We start from the raw sequence: 24,118 nt of genomic DNA, 5'->3' as shown, positions 1-24,118 counted from the left end.
ATAGTACATATATAAACATTACTTGAAAACATTGAGTTTTAACACCACGGGCAGCTCTTACTGCTGCAAACCAACAGCATATGATGTTCACAAGTGTTTCACTTAATGTAATATCTAGTTCGAGGTGCCAGATTCGAACCTGTTCCTCAGTGATTTGTCTCCTAGACTGATATATCTTCCCATGTCCTTTTTGAGACATACACATAATCTATATAGAATTCATATCCGGAGAATTTGGTGGCCACCATAATCTTTGGAAATTCATACTTTGAAACCAGTCCGCTTCACTCCGTGCTCTGTGTCACGGCGCATTGTCGTCTTGGAAAATAAATCAACTCGAATTAAGATCTGAGAAATAGTTAACAGATGGTTGTAATAACTTCCGGTTCAGGATGTCAATGTAATATGCCGCATTCACTTGTTTATTCCAGATTTTAATTCATCCCACTCCATTTGAAGTAAAGCATCCGCACAACATAACACTTTCTTCAAATTTCCTTCTTTTGGAAACTTACTTTGGCTTAACATTTTCTCGTTTTCTCATCCAAAATTTCATTCCACTGTCATTTCCGACAATCATAAACTTCTCCTCATCCAAGAAAATTACGTACCACCACTGTTCATCACTCCATGCACTGTGTCTACTCACGAACTCTCTTCTAGCGTTTACATGTTTATTAGTTAAAAGTGGATTCTTTCTTCGAGTTTTCTTATGTAACCCTTTTTTTATTAAATCGTCTGACAACAGTCATCCAGCTTATGTTGTAACCTGCATTAGAATAAATAATCGCTGCATTTCATACCCCTGGAAGCTCTGATACAGCCAACCGAAAAACCTCTCAATCAAATCTCGCAGCCGTTTTCATTTTCTGCCACACCGTTCTCATTCAGAAGACATACCATGCTCTCCTTGCTTCTGTATTATTCTATCAAAAATAGTATGATGTATACCTAGAATTTTTGCGATTTGTCTATTTGAGCAGCCCTCACTTCGCGGTGCCGGTCTTTTGTTTACAAAGCCTTGTGTCACATTTTTCTCTTATTTTTCTAGTTTCTAGGGAATAATGAGATTCTTCAACATCTTATAATGTACGTGAAGCACTTCCGTTTAGTACGTAAACAAAACGAACATTCAAAATAATGCATAATTTTCATTAAAATTTGTACTTTACACCGCTCCAGAAAAGCAAACAAGACGAGCATTTTAAGTCTCAACCACACTCATATTGAGTACAAAGACACCAAACGGAGAGCATCTGAACTACTGTAAAACAAAATACTGCTTTGATCTTTCCCAAACTTAAAGGTTGTTGGAAACACCAAGTAGATACTAGTATGTCACGGAATGGCTTATTTAAGTAATAAATATAATGAAACTGTTGCGGTTGCTCTGAGGAGTGGTGCTTTTTGTGACTGTATATAAGATAGATAGATATGTATTTTACAGGAAAGAAAAGTCTAATACATTCATTAATACCCCATGGCAAGGAAGCAGATGTATTTAGAAACTTTTCAGTGCATTTGTCGATTTCACAGTGTTCTGTACACTTAAAGTGTATGCTCATCCAGTTTGGGTTTATGGATCCACTTTGACTAGAACATGTGTGACTGTAATTTGCAAAATTTCGTCCTTATTTGGATAATAGTATGATGGTTGTGGACCTGCTGGATGTAAAATCAGCATTGAAGTATATTCTTCATATGCACTAACAGACAAAACGCATCCCAACCACCATTTGCTATTGTAAGGAACTGTAATAAATGGGCCAACGCCTTCGATAGGAATGCATTCCTTCCATACCTAAACAGAATATTCTTTGTGTTCTTTCAAAGATGAACATTGGTTTCTGTGTAAGGTGTTAAGATTTATTGGGATGAATACATGTAAGCCACACGTTCCAGCTATTCTGGCGGCTTTTTCAAATCCTGATGACAAGAACAAATCTTTTGCAGTACATCTTGTGACATATAATCAAAAGTTACATTCAACATACTTGCCTTTGCTCAATCATAGTTGCCGAGGAGTCATAATCGATTCCCATAAGGACGTAATAAGCTAGCTTTTCCGGCTAGTCTTTTGAAGGTACCACCTAACCCATCACATAGTCCTTTTCCATTGGCAGTAGCCAAAAAGTGCCACTCTGCCTTTATACCAAAATCACGTTCATGGAAAGAAAGATTAATGAAATTCTTCCTATTTTTGTAATCAGATAAGCAATGTCGCTATTCAGTGTACTCTATAACACATCGCGTAAATGCTCAAATTTCTGCTGCAATACGACTGTTACCTTCCGAAATAAAGCATGAAAAATGAAAACTTCAAAAATTCGAAGGATTGTTTCGTCTCAAAATATATCGTAAAGTGTAGTATACCAAATGTGTATTAAACGTGTTGGAAATCAAGAAATGTTTCGATCAATATTGTTGTAATAACTTAGTATTAATGAATTTAGTTATTATGCGTCAATAACTAAAGTAAATAAGTTGACATATAAAAAGGATTTCTTGGTTCCAAAAATGGCAGTACTAAAAAGAACTTATCAGTTTCATGCTACGACACAACTAACGACAAGAAACAAATTAATAAAATTTCAAAATGAAACATAATATTTGGTTAAGGGAGGCGTACCATAGTCAGCAAATACTTCAGAAATATGTTGTATTTTACATTTTGTGTTGAACATCTGCAACAATCTTACAACTCCCAAAGAATGTACTGTTAATCAAAAAGTGATTTACTGGTGTAATAATATGTGCAGAAAAAGAAGTCATATGAAAACTGACAGTGCGAAACGATAAAAAGAATAAGTGATGAATTGATACTACAAAGTGTTAGAAGTGTCGCACTTGTACACAAATTCCGAGAATATAGACATGTTTTTTGTCTATGGTTTCTGCAGCGGTGGTGCAAGGCGTACAATAGAATAATATAGACAACGGTATCCTGATCGCAGAGCACCTGACCAGCGCGTATTTCCCCGTGTGGATAGGGCATTACGTAATAGTGGCATGCATCCAGGTGCACAGTTGTCATTTGAACATCCCAACGACTCACACTTGACGGGATACAATATTTTAGAAATAATCCAAAGAAATCCTACAAATAGCATATGCAGAATTGCTACACGTGAACGTGTAATACTATCCTATATGCATCAGTTACTACTCAAAAAAGATTTACATTCTTTTCATCTACAACAGTTGCAACACCTCCATGCAAGGGACGGTGAGCTGCGTATGGAATTTTGTCAGTAGGTGCAGGCAGATAGACATTTACTTCTATATATTATGTTTACGGACGAAGCTATCTTTACCCGACAAGGCGTGAACAACACCTGAAACAGTCATCAGTGAATGCTTGAGAATTTGCATACAATTGTATAGACATATTTCCAGGAATGTTTTGCGATGAACGTATTGTAGAGATAGTCGATGATTTGATTACTGACCTCATTGTGTTACTAGGACGAATGACGGGCCAAAATTTTCTGCAAGATTATTTTCCACTGCAGTTAGATGTACTCCTAGCTACACGTTTAACAATGACTTCAAACTGACGGGGCACCCTATCATACTCACATCATCTCAATATAACCTTCCCCAATCGATGGACCAGTCGTCGTGGATTCGTTCACTGGCTACCTCAATCACCAGATTGTAACTTTTTTTGTATATAGAGTTGTGTTATGGAGATTTGTTACGGGAAAAGATATGGTATATGAAAACTGATTGTACAAATTCATGAGACCTTTGTGATGATCTGCGCTGAACTACAAAGCATGTCCTAACACGCATTGCCAAGTAAATTGCAGTTTGATGGCAACATTTTCGTAAATTTATTGTGATAATATACTCAGTAGATATTTAGCGAATAATTTCGTTTGGCTATTATTTTCAAGACGGTTTTGGCCTTTCCAATGGTCTTAACGTGTGGCAATGGTGTCTTTGGAAGGGAAGTTATCTTGGGAATCACTGTTACCATCCAGTTCCCTTAAATCTTAACTTACCGAAATTTCCTTCAATAACAAGATGCTCATACAAGACGTTCGAATTATTTGCGGAACCTCGAGTTACGATGAATTCTATATGAATGGTACAGAAGGAAGAACGCAAAATATTGTCCAGAGTAACACGTGCAGGCATTTGCTGGTGTATATATATGTTAGCAATTATCAATATTTGTTAAAAGATAACGAATAGCAATAAAATGAACAGAAAGTTTAAGGCGTCTCATTAACATGTTGATGAAACTTTAGATCATTTTGATTTTACGTTTCATAATTGTCGGATAGAAGGTAAATATTTATTTTAAAAAATAAATCTAAACTCTGTAGATACCTTTAAAAGCATACATTATGAGACTATACAGCTAAAAAAACAAAAATCTTCGTTTTCTCTAATTCGTGTCTCCCAACTACTTTTTCTACGCCTTTTTGTATTGTATTTGTTCCAACAGTGGTTATTAATATTACTTACTTAATTTCACAAAAGTTTGCTTTTTAATTAGTGTTTCCCAATAAGTAGAGGCACGAGTTTTTCGCAATGCGCGATAAAACGAAATGCATCAGAATTAAGTAATTTTCAGTTTCTTGACGTTTTATGATATTCTGTGTGTATTTTCATTGGTTTCCGTTGCACGATAAAACGTGAACTTGAGAGTTTTGCGCGAAATTTTAAAAATAAGTTGTCATTAATTAAAAAACCCTGGTTTTCCGCGGACGGAACGGTAGAACGTGCATGAAAGGTGCATTTTGGGTGATACGGACACAGGTATAGAGAGAATATGTTGTGCGTTAGTTATCACCATCGCAGCTGAGTGGGGAGTTCCTAAGTGATGATTGAAGTTTGTTGTAAATACACTTACATATGTGTGGCTTCCATCAAGCAATGCCAATTGTGAGATTTTTTTTTTTAACAAGTATGAATTGGTGATAAGTGACAAACGTACAACAATGGAGAAAAATGTGGAAACATGTAATATTCTTATGTTTAATACTTAAATGTAACTTGTACCTATCTGTTTTCAGAAGACAGCAAAACTTTCCTGCTCACAGTAAGTTTAGTTGCTGATGATTTTTTTAAAAAATGTTTATAAGTGAAATTTACAATGTCAAGTGAAGTATTCAGTGTATTTTGTTTTTAGATTATTAATGGTTTGTTTATGTCATGATCTATGAATAAAAGGAACAATCATAAAAAGGTCAAGGAATATCTTTTCTACAAGAGCTACAAAATGTGAAACTATATTTGAAAAATGCAACAAAATGCGAAATATGAAAAACGAAACGCGAAATTTTTAAATTCTTAGTGTGAGAAATTCGTGCCCCTATCAATAAGGTACACTTAATAAAATTTACCTCTTAAAATTCATTAATTAGTACTTTGCTAATAGCATTGTTTTTGTGAAAGTTCACTGTCGGTGTAACGCCCAATATTTTAGTTTATGATTAAATCTTAATTTTTTTCTTATATCTCACAAAAGTACATTACAACATTCATATGTATAATACCTGTATAGAGTTCCTTCGTAGCTAAGTGGTTAGCATACGCGCCTTTGGCATGGGGAAACCCAGAGTCGATTTCGGGCGGGAGCTCATGTGGTTCGGATTCCACGTTAATCAGTAAGTCCCGTCTCATATGGCCTCACTGCTGGAAGGGACGTTAAACTTAAACCAAATCATAATACCTGTATTTAAAACAACAGGCCAACTATTTGCTGGGTTACCTGTTGAAGAATTATCGTCATTTTGTGTACATGATCACTGTTTATAAATGTTCCCCATATAACTACATATACACTAAAGTTACGAAATCGTTTGTAACCCTCTTCTTATTTCTCTGTTTAATGTGTGTTAAAACATTTGCTTTCAACGAATTTGCAACTTTAAGTATAACAAATTATTTTTTTCATATTTAACTTTATTTTTATACAATGTTATTGAAATTCATTCTTTTTATAATATATATTTTTATTACATTATTCAGATGATATGGTAACCATTTTTCATTTATGTATATAGGATATCGGTTTAAAAGTAACCATTGTGCGTTATTCCATTACGTAGATTTTAGCACCTTTTAATGCAAGAGAAAAGGCACTAAGTCGTAGTCAAGATATAATTTATCTTATTATAAAATGTTAAAATTAACTGCAATTATGTAGATATTAAGGATTGAACTTACTTCACTATAACAAACTAGCTGTCGTTCTTCTCATAGGGAGAATAGGATTATGATTGAATCCCCCCCCTTCTCTTAGGATACGCATGGGGAATGAAATTGGACTATAACAAACTAGCTGTCGTTCTTCTCATAGGGAGAATAGGATTATGATTGAATCCCCCCCCCCTTCTCTTAGGATACGCATGGGGAATGAAATTGGAGTTGAACGGGATCAGGAGTGTCTTTATTCACCTCAACGGCCTCGAAAACTGTGATTGGACACTAATATCGATTGTTTTTATTAGTTTTACATGTCAATAAATTATCCGATCGTCAGTTCATGTAATTCGCATTATTAAACTTATATTCCTGTTCTGTTGTGAAATAGTTCAGAATCAGACAAACCAACGAGTCACATACTGATAGTGCATAGGTTAATAAAAAAAAAAATCGAAAAGTTACATCGAGTTCAAAATCACTTTTGCATATATATATATATATATATATATATATATATATATATATAATATAGTAGTATACTTGCAAATCATTACTTAGAATATGTCTATACCGTACCTTCTGTGTATAGTATCTTCCAGTTGCGGTATTATGCCATACCGCCTCTGGTTTTTCGGTGATCAAGACATACTGTCACTGGAGAGTAGATGCTAAATACCTTAAATTAATCCATTTTTATACACAGTAATTGACGAATAGCTTTGCACATAAAGATATTTTATTTCTTCTATAGAAATAATTTCTAAGTTGACAACACCGACATTGTTGTTCTTTTTCTAAAGTAAGGTGTCCTCAAAGAAGTTCATCTACTGTATATTTTGATGTGCCACATTCAATTGTTTTTTTTTCTTATGTATGTGTGTGTCTTCTTGCCTTAAGGTTGGTTTAAAGGAACAAATTTTGCCGATAGACGTCACTACGGTCTTCGTATCTCTTGTTTTTTACCTTTCACGAAAATTCACGATTTCTCTTACAAATTTCAAACAACAGATTTCAAATTTTTAGAGAAGAAACTTCATAACCTATCGAAGGCAACAGTCCGTGCCGATTTGTTGTTTAGAATTTTCTTCATTGTTGCAATAGTATATGGTTAAGATTTGCATATTCAATTTCAAAAATTAAGTCATTTCAACAATGAAGAAAATTCTAAATAAAAAAAAAATCGACTTGGATTGTTGCCTTCAATAGGTTATGAAGTTCCTTCTCTAAAAATTTGAAGTCTCTAGGCTGAAATTTGTAAGAGAAATCGTGAATTTTCGGGAAAGGTAAAAAATACATGAGAGAGATACGAAAACTGTAGTCAAAAGCTTGTCCTTTTAAACCAACCATAACGCATACAAATGTGTTTTAAGCATGGGCGGATTTAGGGATTGTCTGCTGTAGTGCGGATCTTCCGAGGGTTTGTAATATCCCTCAGTCGAGTGGGGGTCCGAGAGTTTTTCTGCAGAAAATTGTTTATATAAAAACTCGGTCTTTGAGCATTTTCGTGTATAATTTTCTATAATACAACATAAGGGGATATTTTTTTATTTTTTTTTTAAGAAAGTTGTTGGTAGGGGATCAAAGTTTCTCCATCCCCCCTCCCCGTAAATACAGAGACAATCTCCAATGGTTTTCAGTCATTATAAAAATAGAAATGCAATTTTTTAGGAAACATACCCTCACTGTATTTCAATATTTAGATAGCTGGTATGTCGAGTCAAAATCATAATGAAACATACCGCCTCTACTTTTTTTCCACTTTGAACACTGGTATCTTCGACAAACAGCCCAAGTGTCACTATTCCTTTGTGCTGTCAGACATTAGTTTGTGAGTCTTCCCCTGTAAAGATAAAGTATCCAAAATGAAGCTAGCCTGATAAATCCCGTCGTTTGGTATTGTATTTGGTTTTGCTTCATATTTTGTAATGCTCATTTTATTCAATTATTCTTGAAAATTATATGAAGCAGCCTCAATATTGTGACTTTTAACTTGTTTATGTATTGGTAATGATTGGTGTTTGTCTTTTTGTTGCAGAAGAGGACGAAAGCCACAAAAGGAGTCTCAGGATGAAGGTTAGTAAATATTTTATATATATAATATAGTGTGTCCGAAAAAGAAATGCAAGGTTTTCGATTAACTTTATTTTATTCTAAATTAAATGTGTGAGGCGTATTTCATGGAAGTGTATGGTCAAAAGTGTTTTTAAGTTTTAATATAATACAATTTATGTATAATCCACTGTCCTATGTACACTCATGTCCAAAATGATTGTCGCATATCTATAACTGTCTTCTTGTAAGAATATAATTTGATAATGATTTTGCAGGGTACTTTTAATACTGATACTATGTGCATAATCGGGAAATGTATATTTGTGGTAAATTTAATAGGAAAAGAATTATAAATACGAAAATTAGAATGAATAAAACAAAATGTTGCTAAATGGAAAAGAAAGTTTTATTTTCGTTTTATTGTTCTTATTTACTGCTCTTTTGACATGAAATTTGCTACATATTTGCCTTTGCCGATTATACACATACCAACTTACAAGAAATACCGAGCGAATTCGCTATTAAATTATATTTCTACGTGTTTATAGATATGCGGCAATAATTTTGCACATGAGTGTACATTGATTGATAATCCACCTGGGTCTACACTTAAATACAAAGACAAATTTTCGATTTAATGTATTGGATTTTACCTATGCACGAAGTGTCTCCATATTTTCCTCATTCCTTGACGTTCAAAAGAGCTCTTACCTTGAATCACCTTCAATATTTTTCCGTCCATATTTGAAACGGTTGTACTGTTGATACACCAGTCTTGTAACGCAGCATTATCTTAGTGTCCTCACCATCTGCAGCATTTCAGTAAAAGACTTTTGCAATTTGTAACAAAATTCTATGTTAATATTGTTCTGTTTTGATGCGCGTGTTTTGCACGACCACTTCGCAATGTGTGTGTTTGCTACAGAGTACCCAGATCCAAACTGCATCAAACCAGTTTAAACATGCACTAGTAGGAAGCTTAGGGGCCATTTCATATCAATTCAATACAGTGAGTTAACCTCATCATCTCACATTTTAATGAAATTTGGTACATAGATGCGCTCTAGGTAGACTAAGAAAAATACCAAATTTCAACTTTATATATCGAACAGTACGTATTAAAGATAGGGCTATGTAAAATTTGGGGAAAAAAATGCCCAAAATAACTTGTTCAATGTATTTTGAAATTGAAATTGCAGCTCTCTTAATTGAACTAGCGAGCTGGCTGAGGTGTCATTTTACAGCATTTTTCAAATCCTTTTCTGTGGTATACAACAGCATATAGGTTAATACAATTTTTTATTTTCAAAATCAAAATCAAAATGTTTCAAAAAGTACATACTTTTAAAGTTGAAATTAATTCCGTGAATAGATAGTATTGTTGTAAAGCACCTGGCAAAATATGAATTTGGGATGATAATAATGGGTTCATTGTTAAAAAAAAAAAAAAAAAAATTCAAAACTAATACTTACTTTTCAAGAATACTCTGTACGTAGGGTAATAAAACAAGAATACTAAGTTTTATACTTCTGTGAAAATAAAAATGAACACTAATTTGAATAAAGAGTATAGATGATTTCATAGTAAAACTTTTCCGTAAGTAATAGGATATGTTTATCACTTGAAATTTGAAATAGTCACATTTGTGCGGCATATATCACTTTCACGGAGAACATAACTTCTTTAATCGGGAGTTACAGGATTCACTTTTGTCAGAACGTCCACTACAGACATCCACAGAACATCAGCGTTTCTTGGATACGAGAATGATAGAGATCGCCAGGTGGATGAAGAAAAGTTAGTTTTACTTCATCAAGTTCTTCATTTTTCTGTAAAACATACCCGAACCACTAATTTCCTTCATAAACAGCGGTGACATAGCCTGGTATGTATTGGAGATTGTGACACTTCCTTTTCCCAACCCTGCAAACTATCTGAAAAGTGTTTCACCAATAATGTTAATGTAGTTATGAAAATGAATGCATGATATTGCTGTGTCCCTTTAATAGTCAATGCTTGATCGAAGCGACTTTCCAGGAACATTTCAGCTCCAGTATATTCCTCTTGGGTTGAGTAGGCAAAATTTACTTTGGTAATGTTTTCTACTGCCCACTCAAAAAGTTGTCTTGTGGTTTGAATTTATTGTCATAGGGTCTCTTTACTGAACCGCCTACTCCATCGCAAGGCCCTTTTCCATGTGCTATAGCCGAGAAGTACCACCCTCCTTTTACTTTAAAAAGTTGCATCATGAAAGCAGAGGTTCAAAAAGTTTTTATTTTTGTATTGAGCGGTAGACCTGTCGGAAAAATAAAAAAAACCTTGTTTGGAAGTTTTTGAAATTCGGATATCAGAAATGATACGAGTCTTTTTTGAAAGGTGTAAACAGCAACTGTATTGTGCTCCAGGCAATCGGAAACCTCTACATATTTAACATATTCAACTTCGTTTTCCTGTTTGAAATATGAAACAAAAGGATGGATTGTGACCTGTTAGCTTGTCCAGTGGTAGCTCTGTGCTATAATTTTCAGAAAAATCACAGATGACAGCAAATTCCGATTATTTAAGATTTTCTTTTGTGTAGTTAAGGAAGGCTCCCTGTTGCTTGGCAATGAACTCATGCCTACCCGCTAAAGCTGCTTCAATTCGTTTGGTTTGATTAGGCTTAACTCCTTATGTAACAGCGAGGTTATGAAGGATTGGACTTACTACTTGAGGTGGCATCTGAATCACTACTCGGTTTCCACCTGAGAGAAATTTTGTAGGCTCATCGGGATTCCTTAATTACAAGGGGAATGTTAGATTCAACTAACACAGATGATTCGACATAATGTGAAAACGTCACTATGAAATTCACGTGGCATTTGTGATTACAATTTGTGGCTTTATACACCAATTGTCTTTTCTATTTAAAAAACACCTGGTTTAAACCGATCAACCCTGCTGTTGTACCAGTGCTACATGTATACTTTTTACAAACCACGTTTTTAGTTACAGTAACATTTTTAATTGTGAAACTTGTATTAATATTATTTTAAAATTCAAAAGTATCAGCACTTGCTTTAAGTTAGTTTTTAAAGTATGAGGTAATAAGTATAGCCAGCAGATTACAAGTCGATATGTTTTAGACCCATTACTGTACTCTTCATGTTAGTGTTCAGATTTATTCCCACAAGTTGAAAAATAAATAAATAAATGCATTCGTGTATTTTTTAGCTAGGTACAGGATAGTAATGAAAACTATAGTGTCAGTTTCAAATTTTTTAACAATGAACTCATTATCATCCCAAATTCATATTTTGCCAGGTGCTTTAGAACAATAGTATCTATTCATGGAATTAATTTCAAAATTTTAAAATATGTCCTTTTTGAAAAATTTTGAAGTAAAATTTTGATTTTGATTTTGAAAATAAAAATTTGTATTAGCCTATATGCTGTTGAATACCACAGGGCATGAAAAATGCTGTAAAATGACACCTCAATCAGCTGGCTAGCTCAATTAGCAGAGCTGCAATTCCAATTTCAAAATACATCGAACATGCTACACCGTATTTTGGGCATTTTTTCCAAACTTTACATAGCCCTATCTTCAATACCGTTCGATATATTAAAAGGAAATTTGGTATTTTTCTTAGTCTATATGAATAGTAACCCTGTGCAAAATTTCATGACAATCTGAGACGGTAAGGTAAATTGTTTTGATTTGACCTGGAATGGCTCTTAGAGTGTCTTACCAGTGTTGTTTGATAACATTTTAAAGGGAATTGGCTGTTTAAAAGTTCGGTTACTTTATGGGTGAATCTTGTACTTTGACATGCAGTAAATTTTCATCTTAAGATCAATTTTGGGAAGTGATGTCATTGATAAACTAAACTATGCTCTTTAACAATGTAAACAGTGAATTGTAAAGAAAAGGAGCTAATGGATCATTCGTCAGAAACTCTTAGAGAGGAAGCTCGTAATGGACTACAGTGGACTCTTTTTAATTCGAAGTCCAAGGGGACACGAAAAAACTTCGAATTATCCAACAACATTCATTTTCACATATATAACAACAAACAAACCAAAGTACTGTGCATCAAAAACATATTCAAATGGTGTAGACTTTACCTTTAAAGCAGCTTATTATTTGCGTGATCGAATACCGCAAACTAACAAACGACATTGACTCCACATAATTCAAACTACGTGTACTATGGAAAATATATTTACGTACAACACTACAACATACATTGAATAGCCCAAACAATTAAACACCAGTAACAATTTGAATACTCTGTTCTCACTTTTAAGAAGTCATAAACCTCATTTACTTAAATTAGATTGTTTTTGTACGGTCAATAAATCTTGAATTTCATGTATTGCGTGGATTACAATATTAATAACATTTGGTTGTCTTTATCAATAATTCATCTTAAATTTTCAACCAATTCTGAAACAAGATGAGATTGGCACACGTTCTCTATCTTTACTTCTTCGTCAACTCACCTTCATCTTTATCATTACATAGATTTTCTATTCATCTTTTGTATTACTCTTCCCTATGGCTGCATCTGGATAACTGAAAACACGTTAAAACTGTATTTCTCTGTTTACATCTGTCCAACATTAAAAGTTTTCAACTGTATTTACTTCGAATTATCCAAAACATACGTTCAAAAGTTCGATTTATCCACGATTTTTTGCTATTGTTTTCAATACAGTTTTCAAGGGGAATGGACTTCTGTTCGAATTATCCAAGTTCGAATTAACGAGACTCCACTGTATAACGCAGCCCTACCAAAACCAACTGCTGCCAACCAAGAAAATACAAACACTCTCTAACAGCTCATACACTACAAGAATAAATGCACCTGACTAAAGTCGTTCTGCGTGTGAGGGGGAGGAATCGCATTTGGTCAAACATACGCGGAACAGCGTTCTGTATTCATTATATAGTGTTCTATATAGTTAATTTATTCCATTTTTACAAGCAGACTTTGACTTAAGTAATGATATTTTTTCCTATACCACAACAAAAATTAAATCATCAGATGTTATTGAAAATTATATTAAACGTAGAATTTTATTTCCATTTATGGAAATACTCTCTTTCTGTACCAGAATACCATTCCCTACCTAACTGTTAAAAATGCTGATAGCTCTCAGCGAAAATTTGATATTTAATATAATTTTTAAATATCTATTAGGTTGGTATGAATGAAATGTTCTTTGACGTCTGGTACAAACCTCACCTGAGCAACACAACTGAGTGACAGACAAAGTTTACGGATATAACGTCATAAACACTGTACATGTCCAATAAAGTCAATCAGGAAATAGTGGTTGTTGAACAGAGTTGTACGAAAGTTCACCATGGAACACAAACAATTACGAGTGATTTTTTTCCCTGGGGAATTCAAGCGAATTTCTGCAAAACAAGCCAACATTAACGGTGCATTTGGGCTAGGAATGGCGAATGAACGCATTATTCGCAGTTGCATTCTCAAATTTCATTCCGGTGACAGGATTGTAAAATGAGCTCCGTGGGTACCAAACATCATGATGTTCAGATGAGCTTCTCAGGAACACAGTGGAAGCAGATTGTCGGAAAAACGTTTGTGCCATTGCAGACAAGTAAAGCATATATCATTCCATTGTCATTGAGCGGCTCCATGTAATTGCTAAGGTGAAAAAAGTTGGAACCGACCAACAAGAATTGCCGTCTGTATTGTGTGCAGTTCTCTGGGTGTAAGAAAGAACCGAAAAAGTTATCAGCATCAGATTGTCACTTCAGATTAAAAATGAATCTGTTATGACAATCTTAAATGGTCAGAACAATGATTGAATCGTGATCAACGTTTAGGGCGGTTTCCTAAACAATCTTTTTGACGAACAGAAGGTGGTGGTGTTAGTATGGTGGTTGTGATCCATCGTATCTTTCTCATGCGATGTGGAATCATCAGCGCACATCGTCATAATACTGAACTCCTTAAAATGCATCACAGATTTGTCCGCAAATATCCAGCAATGGTCAACAGGCATGGTGTCCTCTTGTTGCATGACAGTGATCGCCCACATATCGTGCAGAGGGCGATCCAGGATGCCCGTGAGTTATAGTATGAAACACTTCCTCACTCACCGTATATCCCCGATATTTCTTTCGCTGACTACCACCTCTTCCGGTGTCTCGATGGCTTCTTAAGAGAGAAGACCCTCCTTGATGATCGGGCAGTGCAACGTGCGGATGAGGACTTCCGCATTGCAGACTCGAAACTACTTTGTCCGCGGAATCCAATCGTTGGCTGACCAATGGCAAACATATGTGACTGCAGACGGCGACTATTTTAATTAACCAAATATTGTAGTTTTCATTTTTTGGCATTTGGGGTGGGCATCTCATCTACATCAATCTAATCTAAGAGTTTGGAGAAGCAAGAGTGTGTACCTTTGATTTTATTGACACAGGGCTCTCAGCAAACAACCATTTGCCACTTTTTGCAACTTTTTTTCATGGATGCAACTATTTTTATTATTTTGCAACTTTTTCACGTGTTGTAGCCTATAAATTTAAAAGAAAAAGCTCAGTAAAACTTTGGTGGAGTATGTTGAGGACACAAGTTCTTCATGAACAAACCTGCATTTAAATTTCCCTCCATTGTGTACATTCCCTCCTCACTGGTGTTCTGGAAGGGAGTGAATCGGCCATTTGTGGAATAAGATTTTCTCATTGAAAAACGCCAGGGGCTCACCAAAGTATTCTACTGTCGTGAACGTAATGAAGTCCATCTTGACACTGTTCTATGGAAATTGTGACGTTGAACGTGGGTATTCTTTCTCAAGGAGAGTTCTGTCTGAAGAACGAAGCAGCATGTCAGAGAGAATGTTAAATGCAAATTTGTTGTGTTCGAAAGAATGAAGAAGTATGGAAGCAACCCAACAGCGTTTCCTATAAGTCAAGAACTCATCAGAATGATTCAGATGGCTCATCACAGTTGCCTAAATTACAAAGAAAGGATGAGGAAACAAAAGGAAGAAGAAGAACTAAAGAACACGAGCGACTCGAAAAGAAATCAAGCAAGTAGCTAAGTCCAAAGCAGCAATAACTGACTTGGAAAAGAAGTTAGCGGAATCAAAGGAAGTTGAGCTGTCTAAAAGGAAAACATTTGACCAGCTTCTCTCGGAGGCTAACAAACGGCTTAAAACAGCGTTAAAGAAGGACATGGCAGAAGTACAATTGGCACAAGCCATGATTGAAGGTATGGCGAAAGTTAAAGAAAATGAAAGAAATCAACAAGCAGCCACAGAAAAATTACAGATGATTACCAGTAAACAGTCAGAATTGATTACTACATATTTTAAGAAGGCAAGTGAGAAACAGTAAAATCTGTGTGGGATTTGGCAGGTCTACATATCATGGACAATATATTGTTGAGTTTAAAATGCTTTGATCCCTATTTCATTGTTCTTACCACTTTTTTAAACACAGTTTGCAACTATTTATGAATACAATATGGTGGAGCTATCTTGTAAATACAAGCAACTATTTTTATACAAAATATCACTGGGAGCCTTGTTGACATGCATTTCTTTTTTTAATTATTAAAAGTGACTTAAAGAAATAATATTTGTGTGGTGTATATAGTAAGTTTTTTTAAAAATTTTTTTCTATAAAATGAAAGACAATCAACATACTATAAATGTACTCATAGGACTAATTAGACCTTTATAAAAAATTAATCTGAAAACGAGAAACGAGAATCGGGTCAATGTCGCAAAGGAAAATAAGAAATCAGTAAATGGTAGGATATAACGGCATGCATAAAATAAATATAGAGAAATGTGTTAAATAACACATGGAGGCATAATTAGAGCAAAAATGATCAAAAATAGTTGAAATATTAAAATAATGGAAACCAAGGAACCAAGTCATGGAAAATATGGAACTATTATGATTTTAATATTAAAGATGTTAAGAATTGATTTTAGTTTTGATTTGTAGGGGAAGAATTTTCATTTTCTCGGTGAAATATGTAGAATTCTTAAATGACTCTTTGTAAAAATGAGTTCAGTTTGCGTACTAAAAGGAGCAGGCGACCAGTAAATATCCTCCTAGGGGATATGAAAGACTTCTCAATTTCTTAATATAATGATACATACAAAATAAGGAATGCCTGGAAATTTTTGAGATTATTGTTTTTAAGATGCCTAATTTTCTATCGATTATTGGTTGAATACTTCTAATTAAATGACAACTGATAGCAGGGAATTGGGGTTATTATTCAGTTCAAACTCTTGTCTTCGCGAATTCTGTCGAAGAATTTGAAGCTTAAAATGTATAACACGATAATTTAAACTGTACGGTTACGGAACATGATCACTTATGTTGAGGGGAAAAACGAAATGTTTGAAAATAAGATCCTGAAGTGAATATTCGGACCCAAGAGGGACGGAAATAGCAGAAACTTTATGACGAAAAGCTGCACAATATTGTTTACGTAACATTATTGAGAGTCATCAAGTCTAGGAGAATGAGGAGGGGTAAGGCAAGTAGTCAAAGTGGCAAAAAGGAACATTTTTAGAATTTTAACTGAAAACCCTCTCGGAAAAAGACCATTTTGGAAGACTTAGGCGCAGATGCGAGAACATTACCCTTTCTGTTACACTTTCGCATGTTCGAGAGGAAAAAATTAGCTAATTTTCAGTAGGTGATTGAATACTGAAAACTATCCAGTTATCGAAGTCACAGCTCGATAAATTAAGCAATTCGGAATATACAAGATTTTTATAGGGAAATCTCCATTGTAAGTCCAATTCTCTCACTCTGATTAAGATAACATACGATGATGATAGTATGGGGTTGATGGCTTCAGAGATACTGGGTGTTGAAAAAGTAAGATTTTCTATAAAAGCGGGACGTGGAGGATCTCGGTTCAAACGTGTACATTGACTGTGGTAGGGAAGGAGACTATTAATTGATGGAAGTACCATTCCGATATTGCAAGGTGTTCGAAAGAAGTAGGGTAAACCTGACACCTAATCCTTTCTTCCTGACACGTCCTCAAACACTTCCTAATGTGAGGCAAAAATGAATCAGTACGATTATCTAATTTTCAGGATGCTGAGTTGAATACCTTAGAACTTATCACCTCGTAAAATCAACTGAAGCCCAAGAGGACTCAGAAATTTATGTAATAATAAGGATAGGGTTGCCAGACGTCCCGGTTTTCGTTCTTCAGATTGAAAAAAATCAGCCGGCAAGAATTAGTATGTGTCACCTAAAAACGGAAGGTTTTCGGAAGATTTATGAAATGAAATGAAATCTTTGAGTTTTACGTCCCACGGTTATGCCGGCTAGGCTAAAGGAGACGGTGATGATGAGAGATGAGTGAAACGGTGGAATGAAGAAAGTGGGAGGAAACGGGAGAACCCCGAGAAAACCCACGAGCACGGTGTTTGTCCACCACAAAGTTCACTTGGCGGGGGCTGGGATCGAACCCCGGACCCCAAGCACCAGAGGTGAACGCTCTACCACTGAGCCACCGCGCCCCCCTCGGAAGATTTATGTAGCCAGTTAATTTTACTAAACAAACAAGGAATTTTAAAATCACCTATTCATTCTTTCGTCCAATGGGTTGTTTCGCTTCCAGGAAAAAGAAAAAAGACTGATTTTTAAAAATATTCAAGAGGGGCATACGTTATGGTAATAATTTCTCGAATAATACCTTCAATTGAAAATAACTTTTTTTTTTTTTTCTCGGTGACGGGCTTTAACTGCTAGCTATTTTATACTTCAAATGAATTTTTTCTTAATAAATGCTAAATTTGTATATTTTTTAGGGTAGTGGTTCTGACTCAAGCGGTGACGCAAAAAAGAAAAAAAATATCTCTTCAATCATAAATGGAAGAGTATGTCGTACTTTGCGCAATATTTAGGACTTGTTAAACACAATAAATCTGAATAAGACGCCAGGCAGTAGAGACCTGCACGGGCCGAATTTTTCGGCCCGAGCCCAATCCAGCCCGAATGTACCTAGGCCCGGCCCAGCCCGGGCCCGAAAAGTTTTTTAAAATTCTTGGCCCGGCCCGATATATTCTTAAAAAATTGAGCTCGAGCCCCAATCTCTCTCAAAATTTAGTACTAATTTGACCTAACCCTCAGAAACATTTTCTAAACTCTGAATCTCAACCTGACGCTGGCCTACCGAATAGTACCATTGCCTCCTAGAACTTTGCCTATCATCGAGAGAACAAAATCTCCATTTCCTGTAAGAAAAATCTAACTTAATTGATTTTTAGCATAAGTGAAGATTGCAATATTGTTTTGCTGGCAAAACTTTCCCACCCCTTTTTGTCATATTTTGGGTTCAGTGAAGGTCAAGATCAGAGCTCAATTTACCGCGCAATGCCTGCAATCCTCTATAGTGAAAGTGGAGCCGCTAAGCAACAAAAACTGTAAATAGCTATTACATTCTTTGTAACATTTTTCAAGGACACAATTCTTCAACGTTTGACTTTACTCCAATTATCGTTTAACGAAAGTCAATAATTATTAAAGAATTGCAATTAATCGGCCCCAGCCCGGTCCAACCTGAAGAGAAATCAGTGTCGGCCCGCCCAAGACCGGCCCATGCAGGTCTCTACCAGGCAGCTCTTGTTCTGTCACCTTTTCACATTCTTTATACGTCTCTTGTGAGGCTTCATTTGTGTTAGCTGTGTATAGAATAAACTGGAAAATTGTGAGTAGTAATCTGGAAAAGATAGGTAATTAATTGATTCTGATCAAATAAGTAGGAACTCTGACCTTATATATAGCCTCAGATTGGTGTCCCAGTTTCTCGTTTACAAAATCTGGCAACCCTAAATAAGGAGCGTGAGTACACTGCAAGGGAGGGACAGTAGCTGTGTAATAAACTGCTCGTATTTGTGTAAAAATGTACCAGAAAACATGATTTTCACAAGTTGCCTTGCAGTTATATAGAAAGTATTTTCAAACATTACCTAGGTAAAAAGTTTCTTTGTTCTTTCTTACAACTGTAAATAACAAAATGCCTTGTAATAGATTGCACTTTATTTGTATATTCTTTGTTTCCAGATTTTGATTATCCACAGCTTAAATCCAACAGTAAAGAAGGATCGGAGCGTTCGAGAGGACGTAAAAAGTTACTATACCAGGCAGAAGTTTTGGACTGTGAGCCTATTTCAGTAAGTATTTCACTACTAAGATGGAAGAAGAATGTAGAAATGTATCTTAGGGATGTGAATAACAGATATTCTTGATCGGATTGGCGTGGCATATGATGAGATTCAATGGTCAAATTTTTGTTTCTGTGACCCTGAACTACAGTAAGACCTGCCTATCTTAGTCATGCCTGGTTTCATGTTTTTTGCTACCTCGTTTATTCCTTTTAAGTTGATTATTACTCTTATTAATTATGAGAGTAACAAAATAAAGTAATTGTCAAAAATTTATAAAGTAGGATTTTTAACACTTACAATAGTGACAATTAATTAAAAAAAAATTAACGTCCTACTCTTAGATCTTTTGGGCTAAAAGAAATGGATGATTGTGAAATTCGATTTTTGTGCTTTCCAGCGGGAATCCTCGAACTTAGGACCACATGGAGCAAAAACACATGCGCTAGCAGCTAGACCAGCGTTGAGGGCTACTCATAATTATAGTTAACTCCCAATTTACCGGGGTATTAGAGGGAAGATATCCACGCTTAAATCAAAATCAGGTTAATCCAAATGCAGAAAAAAAAAACTAGAAAGATAAATAACCACTATACAATGAATAAAAAAAAATGCTACAAGAAACTATGCATATTTTCGTATTTTTAGGAACTATGCTTTAATAAAGTTTCAAATTAACTGTATCAACAAACAAAAAGGAAATACGTACACAAAGTAACTTCAACAATGTGACAGTTCATATTCGCGTTAAAAAGTCAGAAAAGTCAGTCAGTCAACTTCGTTTCTTCAGTTTTATTTTTTAAAGATCGATGATCTTATTTTGCGTAGCGTCATTTTGTCATTCAGCACTATCTTCTTGTACTTCCAAGTAATCCAGAATGCACTTGACGTGATGAAATGCAGCTCCATGCGTGACCTTGTTCTCAGCTGACAGCTCCCCGCTTTCATCCATCTCCCCCTCACTGTCTTGATGCTTCTTCCCCCTTACACAACTAACAGTTTGCTCGTCTATAAGGGTTTCGAATGTGGTCAAATTCCAATCACACTCGGCCATTAGGAAATGTTTTTTCGTCCACTTGTTCAGCAGGAGGCATGATCAGGAATATATGCCGGGCATAGTTTGATGACATTATGTTTCTGCATTTTAGTTGCATTTTTCGAACCAAGTGTGCTTTTCGCGTTACCCTATTGCAGCAGGGCGCACTGTCGGTTCATCAATTGGTAATTTTTGGCGTAGTGCAGTATATGTCTGCTCAAACTGTTGGCCATAAAGGACGGAGTTGATAGTATCACTAGTAGAAACGAACTCGAAGTGATTATCCCTCTAGTCTCACCACATACAGAGCATGAAGTCGCACATTCAGATTTCAGTAAAACAACCAATTTTCATCGCTCATAAAAATTTGTTGCAGAAAACTCATCACGCGGATTTTGCAGCAGTTGTCAGTACACCTTTACTCTCCTCTGCGCCTGCACAGGAGCCAACTCATGTGGCACAAGACAGGAGCTCGTGATCGTTTTTCCGAATTTGTGAAGGTGACGCCTTATAGTGTACAGGAACATGCCATGTTAGTTTGACAATTGTCGTGTGTTAGTGGATGGATTTTCCTCAATATCATGTCATATGACCCTCAGAATCTGTTACCCTTGGGCGGCCGGATCTCGGTTAATCTTCAACGTGTTTACAACCTCCACGAAATTTCTGGAACCAGCAAGTTGCTGTTCTGTGGCTCACTTCACTTTCCCCTTTCGAATGAGTAAGCTCAATAATCTCAGACAGTGACAGTTCACGTATGAGATTATTGAGCACTCATCGTCACTGCCACTAAAATCTGACTGAAGATACTGGCGAAATGGTGGCCTCCATAGTAAACAGTCTGCTTGCCACTACCTCTGGGACCAGTTTTACCATGTACTTACGACCGATCACGGCGTATACACGTACCTGCTGTTGGGTTGTGGAAGTATTGCAAAACTTACGACTCATTCTTGTAAATCCATTAAAACTGCAACTACAAGCAATGTACGATCAACATTATCACTGATTTGTTGAGAAAAAAAAAATAAATAAATAAACCTGTGAGATCTTCACAGGTAGATTACAACTCTAATTTTTTAGGAAATTATTGTTTGCCTGTGAAGGCCGATAGTCATTTGCCTCTACAGTTAGTCACGCAACAATAACAATAACACGTGTTACTTTTTCTTTCGCTATGAGCGTCAAAATTTGAAAGAAGAAAACAATATGCAAGACATTAGGTGGAAAAGATGAATGCATCTTTTATGTGATTTCTAAGAGCGTGTGCCGGAGCTGAGAATGAACAATATATGAGATAAATCTCTTGATATGTGTAAAATTTGGTACGATTTCCTTAAATATATACAAATATGTATTAAAGATAGAAATATGGAAAAATACGGACAATGAAATGTATCTTAAATCACTGGACACTGATAACATTATTATTTGTGAAGCTGTAACAAAATTTCAGTTATAATAATTTGTCAAACTAAAAATATAAATTTATATATAAGTCCTAGTTCTGGTAATAAGTAAAATATAAAACTAACGAGAAAGCTTCATGAAAATAAGGCGAAGTTAACAGGTTTTACTGTATTTTATTTACTGATTGAAGTTATATAGTACATAAATATAATGGCCTTTGTACCATGTCGTTGTCTTCTTACTAACAGGGATAAAAGTGGATCTGAAAACATAAGAGGGGACGCATGACGTCATGCCGTACCCCGTGCCCTCTTTCTCCATTGTATTTTTTTAGGAAGTGGAGAAATGCATAGATATTCTCTGGAAGGAGGAACGGCGTCATCCCGCGTTCTCTCTCACTTTTATCCCTGCTTACTAATGAATAATTTCGGTTAGTTTTATCATCTTTTTCGATATCCTGTCCGTCTGTTTGGAACTTACTTCCGTCTACATTGCTTAATTATTAATGTTCTGTGAAATAGAGTGAGAATCATCAGAACATTTGAGTATTATACCAGATCATGTGTTCAATTATAGTGCCATAAAAACAGACTGTGTTTCATCTCCGTACAAATTAAAATTGCCGTAGCCATTATCGTGTTTACTTTTTTGCAAATTTTTATTTGAAAAGGTGGTGATTTTAATTAAGTTCCATCTACATAGATTGCTTTTAAATTCTATCGTGTACTGTGTCGTAGGAAGTCGACTCTGATTTGCCGCTAAATAAGTGAATAAACACAAACAAACTAGTTGCTGAGCAAAACAATATATTCACATAAAAAACTACGTTTAGGGTGTGATGAAGCCAAAGTGTTAGTTGGCGAAACTGTAACACGTATGTAGTTTTTTATGTGAATATATTGTTTTGCTCAGCAAATAGTTTGTTTGTGTTTAAGTATATACAAAGCAAAGCTTCTACTTATGGAAAATATTAAAGTGAACAAAGTGTAACTATCATAATATTCCTTCGTTTTTTAATGATACGTTGAATGTAGTCAGAAGACAGTAATTCCTAAGTAATTTTGTATTTTCCGTATGAAGGAAGGATTACCAAATATTTGAAGAGTAATTAGTGTTAAAAAAAAATGAAAAGTCTTCCTTTAGTATCAGTCCGAAATAGTATGTTTGATTATTGAGCTAAAGTAATATCAAAGAATTAACTTTCATCCGACAATGTGTTCCTTTAACTCTGAAAATTAATATAATTTTTAAATTTTCCCTTTAAACCCTTTGGCATATGTCGATTATATCTTTTTTATGACACAGGAAGCATTGGTAACAGTGCATTTGGCTATATATATATATATATATATATATATATATATATATATATATATATATATATATATATATATATATATATATATATATATATATATATATATATATATATATATTTTCACGTAAGAAATAGTAACATGCTCTCATACCAAACTGGCTATAACTATGGGAGGATGGAGTTATATTTTTGTATCACTGAAAGGTACTGGTGTTTATTTTTATTTTATTATTATTTCCTTTTATTTCAGACAAAACCTGCAGATCAGCAGCTTTCTCCTGTCACGCAAGTTCGAATGAGGCTTAGAAACAATAAATGGAGAAAATAAATAAAATAAAAGACATACCGCTGCAATGGACTTGCATGTTCTATTTACTTCTAGCTTTATTTCCTATTCGCTTTTCAATGTATTATTTGTATACTTTTTGTATCTTCAAATTTTCTGTGTATTTTTTTAAATCTCAATGAAGAAAAAACATTTTTTTCTAGGAATAAACCTTTTTTTTATACCATAAATGTTGTTATTAATAACTAACTGGTGTGAATTAGAAAAAGGTAATATAGTTATATCCGAGCACTAAATTACAGCAAATTAAATCATGTCTATATTTCCTGCTCATTTGTTGTACGTACTGTGGTATCGCAAAAATTTCTACTACAAAACCATTTTCTACGTGATTTAACACATCACTACTACGTGAGTTTTATGCCAGGTAGTGAAATTCTGGTTAGTGGATCCGTCTCCAAGGATATTGCGTAAATTTATTTTACAATTAAAGAATAACCATTTTAAAAAATACGTATAAATTACTTTCAAATAATAATAATAAAAACGGTTCTTTATCACTAGGCGCCATGGTAGGTTCCTTTTTTGCAAGACTGTCATTGTGATAAAAGTTCTGTGTAACGTATTTTATAAAAGGTGGTTAAAAAGTTCTCTGCTTGGGTACAAAGGATTATATTGTCA

General features: G+C 34.9%; 1 protein-coding gene across 1 annotated transcript in view; it reads left to right on the top strand.

The window, feature by feature from the left end:
• LOC145686588 (uncharacterized) overlaps positions 1 to 23,667 on the top strand; it is a 188,197-nt gene extending 164,530 nt beyond the window's left edge. Inside the window, exons 29-31 of the mRNA XM_081760044.1 lie at positions 8,198 to 8,235; positions 19,287 to 19,396; positions 23,402 to 23,667. Coding sequence (XP_081616170.1) covers positions 8,198 to 8,235; positions 19,287 to 19,396; positions 23,402 to 23,479 — 226 coding nt within the window. The 3' untranslated portion in view covers positions 23,480 to 23,667. The remainder of the gene's footprint in view (positions 1 to 8,197; positions 8,236 to 19,286; positions 19,397 to 23,401) is intronic.
• Positions 23,668 to 24,118: the final 451 nt, after the last annotated feature.

The sequence above is a fragment of the Thermobia domestica genome, chromosome 5 (genome assembly GCF_964235325.1).
Source record: "Thermobia domestica chromosome 5, izTheDome1.hap1.1, whole genome shotgun sequence".
In the NCBI taxonomy this organism is placed as follows: domain Eukaryota; kingdom Metazoa; phylum Arthropoda; class Insecta; order Zygentoma; family Lepismatidae; genus Thermobia; species Thermobia domestica.
The sequence above is the reverse complement of the archived record's forward strand: the minus strand, read 5'-3'. Positions and strand labels throughout refer to the sequence as shown.